The 12,903-nt window shown below is 39.1% G+C and overlaps 1 protein-coding gene and 2 long non-coding RNA genes across 3 annotated transcripts; 2 read left to right on the top strand and 1 right to left on the bottom strand.

The window, feature by feature from the left end:
* Positions 1–787: 787 nt before the first annotated feature.
* Positions 788–1,282, bottom strand: lncRNA:CR44518 (long non-coding RNA:CR44518). The gene has a single exon (NR_124799.1). It is a non-coding gene; the product is annotated as a long non-coding RNA:CR44518 (long non-coding RNA).
* Positions 1,283–1,917: 635 nt separating this feature from the next.
* Positions 1,918–3,353, top strand: blanks. Its single transcript, NM_139709.2, has 2 exons — positions 1,918–2,148; positions 2,317–3,353. The coding sequence occupies exons 1-2, from the start codon at positions 2,028–2,030 to the stop codon at positions 3,168–3,170; spliced, it is 975 nt and encodes a 324-aa protein (NP_647966.1). The 5' UTR covers positions 1,918–2,027; the 3' UTR covers positions 3,171–3,353.
* A 2,782-nt stretch (positions 3,354–6,135) lies between these two features.
* lncRNA:CR44520 (long non-coding RNA:CR44520) lies at positions 6,136–7,461 on the top strand. The gene has a single exon (NR_124798.1). It is a non-coding gene; the product is annotated as a long non-coding RNA:CR44520 (long non-coding RNA).
* Positions 7,462–12,903: the final 5,442 nt, after the last annotated feature.

The raw sequence follows: 12,903 nt of genomic DNA, 5'->3' as shown, positions 1-12,903 counted from the left end.
CCACAGAATGGCTGCTGGTTGCAGTCAGGTAGGTCTTTCTGCATATGTAACTTGGGCCGAAAGGACAGTTTCTGACCGTGAGTTCCATTGGTGATGTGCAGGACCATCAAAGTTATCACCAAAGATAAAAGATCATTTAAAAGCTATGTAATCAAAGTCTAATGACTAATCTCACTAAAAAATCTTTAGAAAAGTATTGAAAATCTATAAGCCAATTATCGGAATCTGATAGCCACCTTTTCTATTGGCGATCTGCAACATGTGGCTACAATAACATTGCAGTTCCTGCCCCAACCCACCCACTACAGCAATTATTTCTTGGGCTTCCTCACATTTTTGGGGGTCCTTACGTTGAATTCTGCGCCAAGTCCAGTGTGTTCCGTTTGAAGCCCATTAAATTCTCCGTTGGCCCGGCCAACTCAACTTTCAACGTTTGCTCCCCAAAGATTACCGCAAATGCACAATGGTAAAATAATCATAATTGCATATAAAATGTTAATGGGCAATGGACCACGACCCAAACGGCAGCGAAAATGTTTTGGCCAGCTCCTCGCCCTCCAAAAAAAATGGGAACTAAAATAAAAAGAAAAATGCGGCAACTTTTTAATACACCAAAGGACACATTTGGGCCCCGCTTTTCCACTCCGCCCATCGAATGTGTGCGCCGCAAAATGCAAAAACAATTACGAAAACTTTGTTGCCGGGCCCAGGACCTGGAAAAACAAGGGAAAACTGAACTCCAAACCAAATGTGGGAAATTTCCCAAGCACAACTTTATGCTGTTTTTCTTTCGCCCCCAACTGGCTCGTTGCTTGTTGCTTTTTATTGGTTATTTGTTGGCATCTTTTCAGCGCTCCTTTTTTTTTTTTTTTTGGTTTGGATTTTTGCTTTCATGTTTTCATTGCTCAAAAATGGGCGATGTGAGATGGGCGGCGTGGCAGTGGCCAACACTTAAATTTACATAATTTCCGCTTCAAGTCGCAAGTGTAAAAGCCTTGGCCAGGATCAGCTGCTCTCGGTCCAGAGGCAGCCGTCCTAACTTGTTTCCCCAGTCCATTACATTTTATTTTTTGGTTTTTGCTCCTTGCTCCGAAAGCGCGGAAATGTTGGCAATATTTTAACGCTTCTATTTAAGCTGAATTCGCCACCGTGTTTTCTGGGTCCAGCTCTTGTTTTTGTGGTAGATCCAACACGTTGCCAACTTTTTGGCCTTTGGCAAGTGCACGAACACGAAAACGAAAAGTGCAGCCCCACTTGTTGGGGCCCCTAATACACCAAGGGCAACTTTATAGACGCTTAGCAATTATGGCCACGCCAACTATTTTATTCCCTCTTCACACGGCCAAGTGAATTGCGAGTCCATCGAGTGGTTCCATGAAATACGATAGGGGTCCTGCAAATGGCAAAGGGTTGATTGAACTCAATCGATCTGCTTCACTAGTTGAAGTGTAAAAATAATGAAATGGTTTAAATCAGAAAGGAATATAATGCTCTTAACCTTAACCTAGAATTTTAGTTTAAGCGGTTCAGTTTGTTAAGTAATGAACAGGTCAAGTCTTCACATGAGGAGTAAACATTTTCCCTCACTGTAGATATTTGGCTATAAATATATTTCTTTCGATAGTTAAAGTGTTTACACACCTCAAGATCATATTTACAATAGTTTTATAGATAATATAATTTTATATCCGTGTTCATTATTATTATTATTATTATTCTCATATTTTTTGCATAATAGCTGACTAAAATCAGCTTTCTACAAGAATGGCATTCGTTTTCCATTGTAAATATATAGCAATTTTTTTTTTTCTGCTAAGTGAGAAGCACTGCTTACTTCAAAGTGATTCAGTGTTAAAAAAATTTCCTAGCGCTTTGGAGTTATCGATTACATCTCCTTTATAATCTTAGTGAGCTACGGTCTCTTTAAGTCAGAAAGTCATTCTTGACAGTACAAAAGTTTTGTGGAAGCGGAGCTAATTTGTGTTTTAAAAGTTTTGTAAAGGCGGAGCTAATTTGTGTTTTAAATAATGGAAGCAAAGCAATTGTTGGCTGAAAGTTGTGCAAAGGTGGACATCTTAGAGATGAAGAAGGCATTGATCCCAAATCCTTCTGCCGAAGAGGATGCAGTTGCTGTAATTCCGCTCGCAGGTATATATATATGTAGATTTAGTCACACACCATGACAAGCACTTTTTCGCTTCAAGATGACAAGCACTTTTTCGCTTTAAGAAATAGAATTTAATTTAAACCTCTTTTATCTGAAAATGAACCGGCAGAGCGTAAACGTAGATTGATTATTTGGTTTCTTCGTTCTAGATAATTTGAAGAAAACTGCTATGGGCGGGGAAAATAAAAGCGATGAGAAGGGAACTGTTTCTTCTGAGCCAAAGGCTCTCAGTGATCAAATCACATCTTCTATGCGTGTTACCAAAAACAAAATCGCCGATGATAAATCTTCTGACGTTATCACTGATGACGCAACCAATGGCCGTAAGAAGCAAAAGAAAAATAAAAAGGCAAAAATTCGCCCGTTGACCATGCCCGTGACCTCCAAGGATGCCCTTATGGTTTTGAATGAGTTAAAGGGCGTGACAGTCGACAATATGCAAATAAAACGAGACCACGAGGGAAAGATTATGGCTCGCGTTGTTGTTAACTCAAAGAAATACGAAGCCGAGGGTTCTTCAGTAAACTCTGCAAGGAATGCAGCTTGCGAGAAGGCACTGCAGGAAATCCTAACCACCAAAATGAAAGCTGTGTTGGACGGGCCAGGAAAGAGCTTGGAAAGCGATGAGGATGATATACTCGAAAAGATGGCCTCTTATGCCATTCACAAACTTGGTGAGGAATGGAAGACCGATGATATTGATGTCGCAACCCTGTATAATGACTTGAAGAACAAGCAGACGTCTGTTGTCGAGCCAAAGAAGCCGTTGCCCGAAACATGGAAGAATATGCACCCTTGCATGGTTCTTAACTATATGCGCCCCCAGTGCACCTTTATAGTTTCAGGTGGCACTGGTACAAACCAGAATAATACTTTCTCCATGAGCGTCTGTGTGGACAACTGCGAGTTTAATGCTGAAGGGCCATCCAAGAAGGCAGCCCGTTACAAACTATCCGCTTTAGTTTGTAACAAACTATTTGGAACCGACTATCCACAAAAATAAACGAAAACATCACATGATTCTGGGCACCCGGTAGTACTTTAAAACGTATTAGCGGCATTCCCCACAAACTACACGAAATACTGACTTGAAGAAAAAAAAAAAAAATAATACATTGCAACAAATAACACTTTTCATTGAATTAATTTGTATCGTAAATAAAACGAATAAAACTTAAACCACTTCATTCATTTACTTCTTGATTTTATTGGAAAATCTCTTTTAGATCAATCTTTTTTATTACATCACCCCAGAACCTATGCAATTATTTGCATTCATATTTCATATTCCATTTTCCTGCCGGTCACGATAGAAAGACAAACAAAAAAGCTGGAGGACACAGATCTTGGATATTGAATTTAATTAAAAATGTTCATGACAGTTCAACCAGCTTATTATCCTGTCACACTGAGTGAGCCAAAAAAAAAAAGCGAGTGTTGAATGAAAATGGAAAAATATTTCAACGAACGTAATTGAATTCGAATTGGAATTGTTCCGCTGCAAATGGAAGTTGTTTAACTAGACAAAAAAGGGGGAACGAAAAGTGTTAATTTTATTGCACGGCTCATCAATATCCAGCTCACTTCCGATTGGGTTTATTAATGATTTCTCTCCCTAATGGTTATTCCTGCGAAATAACGCTGGGCATCCGCGTTTAATGACAATTAACATTTTTCTAATGGCCGGCAATTAGGGGAATCCCCCGGGCTTTAAGCAAGATTTATTCGAGCGAAGGGACGGCCGGAAAAACCACTTTCTGGAGCTCCAGTCGAAGCCAAGTTCTCGCACAATGTTGGCCTTATTATTACATTGTTTATGAGAGCCCCTTACTTCTTGGCTCTATCCCCGCTCAATTTATTGTTTTGTGTTGTGTTGTTCTTGTTGCTGGCTTGTTTTACAAGACCGTCTCGCCATGTTCACTAGTGTATGCTACCACCCACCTCCCAAGAGTCGCAAACCACCCTGGCCACCACCCCATTTGAGGTCGCAGCATCTTGCGGTCCGCCTTAAGTCATATTTCCTTATTATCTGGGCGGTTTTTGGCATTGTTTTTGCGCCGCCCCTTGACTTTTTTGCGGTTGACCTTACGAAAAAACGGAATTATTAATGGCCTCGTCCATTTGCTGCTAAGTGGCGCAAATTGTGTGTTTGTTTATATCATTTGGCAGGCCAGGGAACCTTAAAGATTTCTTCCGGTTTCTTTAACTACAATTTTCGGTGGTTACAGTTTACGGAGCGCATTGAACCGCGTTGCACGTAATGAGCCACAACGTTGTAAAAATATATACATACGTCTAGAGACTCGAAATTTTAAATAAGATTTTTTGAGAAAATAACTTAAGATTCAGAAGATTCAAGATTCGAAATTCAAGAAATCTTGTACAAAAGTAAATCAATTGCCTGCTTATAATAGCTAATTGATAAAAAGTAATCATTGTTCCCTGGTTGCAAGCTTAAAGGCTAGGTTATCCCCCTTCCCCATTTACAGCGCAACCTGGCCAATACCTCAGACATGGCCAGCACCTTTCATATAGCGGTAGAACCCACCTTGCGTAACTTTTGGCCCACCCACTCTCCAACCCGCCCTCATTGCATTAATTACCGCATACTTGGAGAGCATCTAAAAGGGGGTGGGCGGCGAGGGCAGGAAAATCTGTGGCTGTGCTAAATTGCACTTCAAAACGAGAGCAGCTTTCCTCCGAACGAGGATGAGCATGAGCATGAGGATGTGGATATGGATGTGGATGAGGTTGTGGATGCCCCTTTAACTCCACCTCAGTTTCTGCAGCTCCTTTGAGAGTACCTGTCGTAAAGTGTTTGCACGTGAGTTTGTGGGCGCCAACATGCGCTGATTGAGAGTTCCTGCCCCACCTTTCCACCGCACTCACACACTCGCAATGCAGAAAGGATAAATGAAGGACGACGCTTAGATCCGACGGCGAAAAAGAGAGCAACCTCAGCTCAGATATACTTTTTCTTAAACACTTAGACAAAAGCAAGTATCATAAACTATTTAACAAAAATATGGCAAATATGGAATATATGAGTTTAGGAATAACTTATAATTATGAAATGCAATTTATATCCATATATACTTATTAAATTATATTTATAGTTTCATAGTTTTTTTCCGTGTATTTCAGTATTTTTTAAAGTTTTTTTTAAGGTTCCCGGTGAAGTGTTGTTCAAGCGCTTTGGCAAATATTTGATTTTAATTTTTCCAATTAATTGGTTTTCCATCAAAAATTTAAGGTCCTGCCGGGCCCGATTTATCTATTCTTTTTTTTGTCATGCCACCACCTACATGGCATCATTTACATGCCACAAAAATCCAGATTTTATTTGCTTGTTTTCTCCTGTCTGACTTTAAATGTCTGACTTTAAGTGGGCGTAAGGACGAGTTGGCGGTATAAACACAAAAACTTTGTCCTGCAACCGCAAAATGTGGGGGCGGGGGCGTGGCAAATGTCAACTACAAGAAAATTGTCACTAATGAGTGGTAAAAAAGAGCAAGGGCGCTTTGTTTGCATAGGCCGACAGGGCCGGAAATAAGGGGCAAACTAAGAGCCAGCTGCAAATTCTATAAGCCGAGCAGCTGGATGTTGGTCCCCTGTGTACAGTCAATATTGGCAAATGTGTCCGTTGCAGTTCGCTTTGAGGTGAGCCCCCAAACGGAAGGGTTGTTGCGGCTTATAACCAGCAAAAAGCCAAATGACAGTGGATAATGAAAACCACGACAAAAGCGCAAAAGTTACACAGCAGCCAAGTAGAAGTCCGTTGGAGGACCTGGTGGACAACCAGGGTCCTTTACTGGCTCATAGTGTTGGTTAATAAAAATGATAATAATAAAAAGCACATAAAACAAATTACTAAACACAATATTTTAAAATTTTTATGACACATTGATACAATATTTAACAAAACAAAAATATTAAAGTGTAGCGGCGCTTTAAATTTCATTTAAGAATTTCAAACATAAACATGTCAAAATTAGGAAAATTTAAAAGCCACACGCCTCAATGACAGGGTATCTGCGAAAATAAATCCAACCTTTGGCCGGAACTCCTCTTGTGTTTCGTGATAATGAGATAAGCATGCAAATGCCCTAATAGAATGAACTGCTTCAGCTTCCATTTCGCCCACCCATCCGACCGCCTCTTTTGTCTTTTATTCAGGGGGCGTGGCCGAGGAGGAAAATGGAAAAGCACCGGAGAGCTGAGTAGTCAATTAACAAGCCGAACTGTGCTGCAGGTGGATAAGCATAACCCAGACATCGGGCGAGGGTGCGAAGGGGAGAAACAGCTCCACCGTTCATCATCGTTTATCTTAATAAACCGCGCACTCAGTCAGACATTAAGCTGGCGAAACCAAAAAGCAGCCAAAAGTCCTTTGGAAAATTGCTTAATTTGCAGTTGGCACTGACGCAGCCAGAAACAGAGTGAGGAAAATCTGATTCAGTATGGACGACGGGGGGCGGCGAGGAAAAGTGGGCAGATTCAGTGGCGGATTCAGTGCAGCGTTAACGCAAACTTGAAGCGCGGCACGTAAAAATGTTGATAAAACGCACAAAGCCAGTTGATGATTTCAATTTATATTTCCAAGTGGAACTCATCTTTAGTGCTGGGCGGAAAAGCGTAGTCTTTTCCAGCATTTTCCACCCAGCTCCAACAACATTACGCGTTACATGTAGCGAATTTGCTGAAGCATATCACGTGCAACATAATTTTTCCACGCGACTTGCCACTTGCAAGCAAAAGTAGACAGGGGCGTGGAAAAGGGGGGGCTTAAGCCTGGCGACTGACATGAATGCTCCACGTCACCCAGATCCTTCTGCACCCTCATTCCGCCTTCACGGGGAATGTGTATTATGAGCGTGAAGTAGACTAAATAAATTACGTTTGAGCACCAAAGGTGTTACGCACTGGAAAAAAAAGTAAAGACTGATATAAAGATATAAAATATTAGTTCAAGTTTTCGAGGTACGAAATTCAAATTTGTAAAATGAAATTTACCATATTTTCACTTGAAAAGTTTAACCTATTTAAAAAAGAAATTCGCAATTTATTCACCTAATGCACCTGGTCACCTTTCGGATGTCGTAAATACCTAAAAGTAGTTAAAAAATGCTAATAGCCATAAAATAAGTTTAAAAACTTCGCACGCAAACCTTATGCAAGTTTCAATGCGTTTTTCGGCTCCTTCAGTATTTAAAGCCCACATCGATGGCTGTGCCACGCCCACCTTTTCTTAACTTCAACTTCAACTTGAAGTTGAGAATGCATTTGGTCCTGGCAAAAAGTTTTCGGCAAGCAAATGGAGCAGGAAACAGCTGTCCCTTCATATCTTTTGCATATCAAAAGTATCGACATAAGGATAGGAGAATATGGGGAGCAGGATAAAAAGGACATTTCTGCAACTCCCTCCCACTCTATCTTTTGCACTCTGTTGTGAAATATAAGCAAAGTTTGCCAGACAAGAGTGAGATGGCGACTTTATTGAAAATGATAGTCTCTGGCTGCAATATAAAAATTGATTTTGAGTGCTAGAAAAGAACACCTTAGTTGAGTGAAAATGAAAATTATACTTTAAAATAGATCCATAAATAGTAAAGTAACACAAATAATAATATAAACTATATTACTCAATTAATGGTGAGATTAACCCAAAGTCAAGGGAGACTAAGTCATAGTTTAAATATTTTATAGCTTCTCATAGGGTATACAAATATTCCGCTCACACCAATACACATGCAGCTCGACGAAGTATGAATGTGTGCGTCGCTGTTTGCATACATGAGTGCAAAGTTACATTCAATTTATATGCACTTCCCGAAAAGTTTACACCGAAAAAACTTTGAGCTGGTACGAAAACTAAACATTTTGTTATCGCTTTGATAATGGACTTCAGATTCCCACCCGCACAGATATATGTATAAACTCTCATCCTCTATGTACACTTAAAAAGAGGAGGACCACCCGTTTATGCATGTATATATGTATGTATATTTTTGCAAGACTTCCGGCGACATCCTTTTTTATTTTGGGCTTTAGTGCTGCTGTAGTCAAAGTTTATTGTATTGGGGACAATTGAATTGCAGGCACGAATTTACGCGAAAGTAATTTTCAATACACTTTTAGGCGAACAAAAGTCAAAGGAAACTGACAAGGACAAAATCTATAAAATAAAAGTGAAAAATGAATAAGATTTTTCTTCCACACTAATCGCAATTCTATTATTCACATTTTTCTTCTCAGTAATTACACCTGAATAAAACATTTAAAAGCATGGCATGAATGCATTTAATCAATTCTCTGTCTGTTTTTTTTTTGCAATAAAACTCCAATTAAAAGTACGCTGTGATTATATTGTGCAATTAAAAGGCTCAACTGCCAGGCGATCAAAAACGGCAGCCTTGACTTATTAACTTCGCCGTCGGCTGAAAACTTGGAATTTCAAAGGAATTTAGCTACAACAAAAGCGAAGGGGTGTTTTAAGCGGCAAAAACAAAAACATAGGCAAATGCATCGATTATGGAAAGCCAGACATCAAAATTAATAATCTCAGTTTGCAGCTATGCAGCGTAAAAATGCCAGACGACCGAAATGAGTTGCTTTGAAGTTTTCCACTGCAAGAAAACGGAGCCCAAGGCGAGAAATGCAAAGAAGAAAGCCGGCAAAAGCAAGTGGGCGACGAAGAAAGTGGGAGTAGCAGCAGCAGAAGAGAAGGAGGAGAAAGTGCGCTTCATTTTTACCATCATCATCTTCATTTCTTGGATGAGCATCCTCATCAGCGGCAGCTTCATCAATGTGGATTTTATTTCTGCACCTCGGGGGAAAATGCAACCACCTCTCACTCACAAAAAGTAGAAAAAAACAAATGTAAGCGTTATCAGAAGATCCAAAATACCCTTATAGATCATTGAGTTCGTAGGCAGAAAGTAATTAAGAAACAAAATAAAATATATGCAAAATAAAATATATATCGATACCAAGAAATATTTATTTATATGTATGTATGCATTGAGCTATTTCTGCACTACAAAGTTCTTATCAAAATCATAATACCCTTTACAAGGGTATAACAAAAGTTGGAGAACGAAAACACCAGCAGAGAACTGCAATTTAAGTAGCAAAAAAACAATGGAGCATGGCAAATGTTGTTATTGCCTTCAAACGATGTTCTCAGCAGTTTCCCTTATTTTCCCGATTTTCCCAGATGGCAGCTTATTAAACACCGGACAACTTGCCACTAACACTAATGCGCCAATACACTGTGACTGCCAAGCGCATACTTTGTAAAAAAAAGAAAGTTATAAAAAACATTACTCGGTTTCATTTTCCCAATTATAAGGAGAAAGGTAAAAGAAGTGACAAGATGCACTAGGAAAAAGGAGGGAAATGAATGGGAAAGAAAGTACAATGTGGTGTTATATGTTTAAGTAAGCAAAATATAATTATAAATACTGCAATGTAAAATGTATAGATTAAATAAATAAAGGATTGCCCTTGGTTACTTTTCTCAAATGAAATCTGTTAAAACAGGTAACATTGCAGAAGTTATTTAATATTTCAAATATACATATACATAAATATCCGAGGGGCTACTGTAGCAGCTCCAATGCAGCAGTTTTGGATGCTCTTTTCAGTGGCGCTGCTCGCTCCCCTTGCATATTACTCATGTGTGCCTGGGGCGGCAAGTGGGTGGTGGTTTTGGGTAGCTTGGGTGGTTGGGTGGTGCAGACCATATATATGACGGCGTGTAATGCAGCTGCTGCTGCTTTTGTTCTTGTTGCTGGCCCGTGGCTGGTGCTATACGTTTTTTAATAAATTATAAATTTCTGCAAATGTATTTGCAGGCAGGGATTACATTTATCCCATAGCCATTCCTCTTTTCCCCATCTTTGCATTTCACAAGTTTTTGCCAAGGCCCCAAGTGTGTGGCCCCGCCCACTTTTATCGCCCCAAATACCCCACTGATTTTCATGTGTGCTTTTGTATGCACTTTGGAATTTTGTATTCATGCTTAAGTCACGTTTCGCACATTTGTTAAGCGAACTTCTTAAGGCGATTGCAATACCGCTACTATCCCACTCCCCCTACCCTTTCCCGCTCGCACTCAGGCCGTCTCGCTCCCTCGTGTTTATATAGCAAACGGAAATTATGGGAAAAGTCTTAAATTAACTGCAAGTGGCAAGAGAAATGCCGGGCTGTGGTTAAATGCGGGGGTTCCTTTGCAAATATTGCGTAAACTGTCTCGGGGATGAAAGAACGTACTTTTTTAATCAATCACGGATCCTTTTAACTCAACACATCATACTACACAGAACGTAAAACGACATTCACGGTTGGAATTAAAACGAAAAAAACCCTAAGGAGGAAATGTGATACCTTCTTCAGTGTTAAATTACTTTCCAAATTTGCCCAAAAGATTATGAGAATAGTAACCATATTAAATTTAACATCACCCAATATGTTACAGGTAAAATGTTTAAAATTCCATTTAAAAACAAAATGCAACAAAAGTGAGCCCAATCTAAAAATTCCCTAAACTCAGCGTAGCTTGACAATAAAAGTGTCATTTTAAAAATGATATATGTATGTGGGCCCCACATTCTCATTGCCAAACACATCCCACATGCAAAAGTTGCTCTTTGCCATTAAAATCACGTAGTAAATTTTCTTTCGTTAAACTTGAGCCGCTTTCGATAATTCGTTGTGAGTGAAATATTTTCGTAGGTGAAGTTTTTCTGTTTTTTTTTGTGGGGTTGCTCCTTATTTCTTTGCTGCATATTAATATGAAATTTGTTGCATACTTTTGAGCGACCGTAAATGTTTTTTGGAGTATGTGGGGTGGTATTGTATTAAAAGAGTCATAAATTTCCAGCACTGCTGACAGTTTTCATATTTGACTTTTCCTATGCATGTTCAACGGAAATCGCTACACCAAAAAATCTAGGTATGAGAGTTTCTTGTTTGTTATGTGAATCGAGGATGTGGGTTTTGTACCTGCATTTACAAGGTGAGTAACAAATTTTTGTCTAAGTAAATGTTTGGGAATGGGAAGAAATGGTGTGCATACGAAATGAAAGTTTGCTTGACTTTACTGTAAAATGGGGGGTAAAAATTGATTTATTGCAGTAAAGGGATCTTTTTGTTATAAACAACGAAATTACTTTTATAGACATATGCCTTTTTAATAGACAACATTTATTTATTTTTGGAACAGCAATGGTTCGCTATTTTGACTATTTTGTTCATAACTTGGGTAAAAATGGGTATATATGTAATCTTGTAACCGTTTTGCAAAGCTTATTACCCATGTTAACGAAATCTATCGCCGTTTTGCGGATTTGGAATAAAAAAATTTTTAGTCATTTTTCGCATTTTCGATAAGGGGTACCATCATCCAAATTTGCAAAAAAAACTGAAAAAATTAATATTTCCAAATTTGAATGCCAATCGAATGGGTATTCAATTACGAGTTCATCGAGGTATAGGAATCCGTCTTTGGACCATTAAATCCAATGTTTTGCCTGAAAATCCAAATATTTGCTGATGAAATAACAGGAAACGATTTTTGACGAAACACACAACCAAAGAACGTATCTATCAGCAACTGATAAAGTGTGTCAGTCATTCTTTCGAATCGACAAGCCAAAAACAGAAACCCAACCATTCGAATCTCAATCAGGGGCACATTCAATCACACGCAGACATCCAACTAACGCGCCCAAACAGACGCACAAATATTTACTGAAATTTATTTACTCCTTTTTCGGGTGTCGCATTGAATAACATTTCCATGGGTTGGGGGTTAAGGGATTTTCCGACTGCACGAAACGAAAACTTTTCAACTGCAGCTCCAGTTGCAAAGCTTCGAGAAAAGTTTTTACGCCATTTCCGGCGTAACGACATTTTTTGGCCAAATTGTGTGTGAAATTGAATTGCAATTGTCAATAATTCGTTGCCAAAAATGTATATAGGTGGGTATTGAATGCATTTTATATACGCGCTGAAGGAGAAAAGATTCTGCCAAAGTTGAGTGCGTGTATGCAAGGCGATTACCGAAAAGTTGAGCCCGAGTTGCCAACTTTTTCCGCTCAAGGTGCTCTTCACTCTAATTAAAATCCTGCAGTTTCCTCAACTTGATTGAATGCCACCGGTTCCGGGCATTCATTACTTGTTCAATTTTCAACAATGCCTGGTTGATCTAAATCATTTTTCCGCCTTTTCCCATTTGCTGCAGTAATAAAAACCAATGACGTGTGTAAAATTTATTTATTTTTTATGTGCTCACAACTAATGTCATGCACCAAAAAAAATAGAAAGAAGCGAGACACCAAACACATTGAACACTGGAGGACCAAGGCAGCTGCAACAACTTCGTGCCTCGCCAAAGTGGCACGTACCAAAAAGTTCCGCAAAGCCATTTTTGAGTTCCTTCTTTTTTGAGATTGCTGTGTGGCTATGCTGGTTTGATGAATAAGTTAACTCGAGACGATTTTTGTTAAAATGTCCAACAAAGTGAAATTTATAGCAAAATATAAAAGAATATATACTTGAAGCATACTAAAACACCCTTTAAATATTTGGGTAATAGGTATCTGAAAATCGGAGCCTTCTCAAGTAGCATTTTTTTTTCCTTTTTATTCTAAACATATGGGCGAATTCAAACGTTTGTGTGTGTCTGCCACAGTTTGTCATAAATTTTCGAGGAGAAAAGAGGGGCAGAGTTT

This window comes from Drosophila melanogaster, chromosome 3L (genome assembly GCF_000001215.4).
Source record: "Drosophila melanogaster chromosome 3L".
Classification (NCBI taxonomy): Eukaryota; Metazoa; Arthropoda; class Insecta; order Diptera; family Drosophilidae; genus Drosophila; species Drosophila melanogaster.
This window is presented reverse-complemented; position numbering and strand designations above follow the sequence as displayed.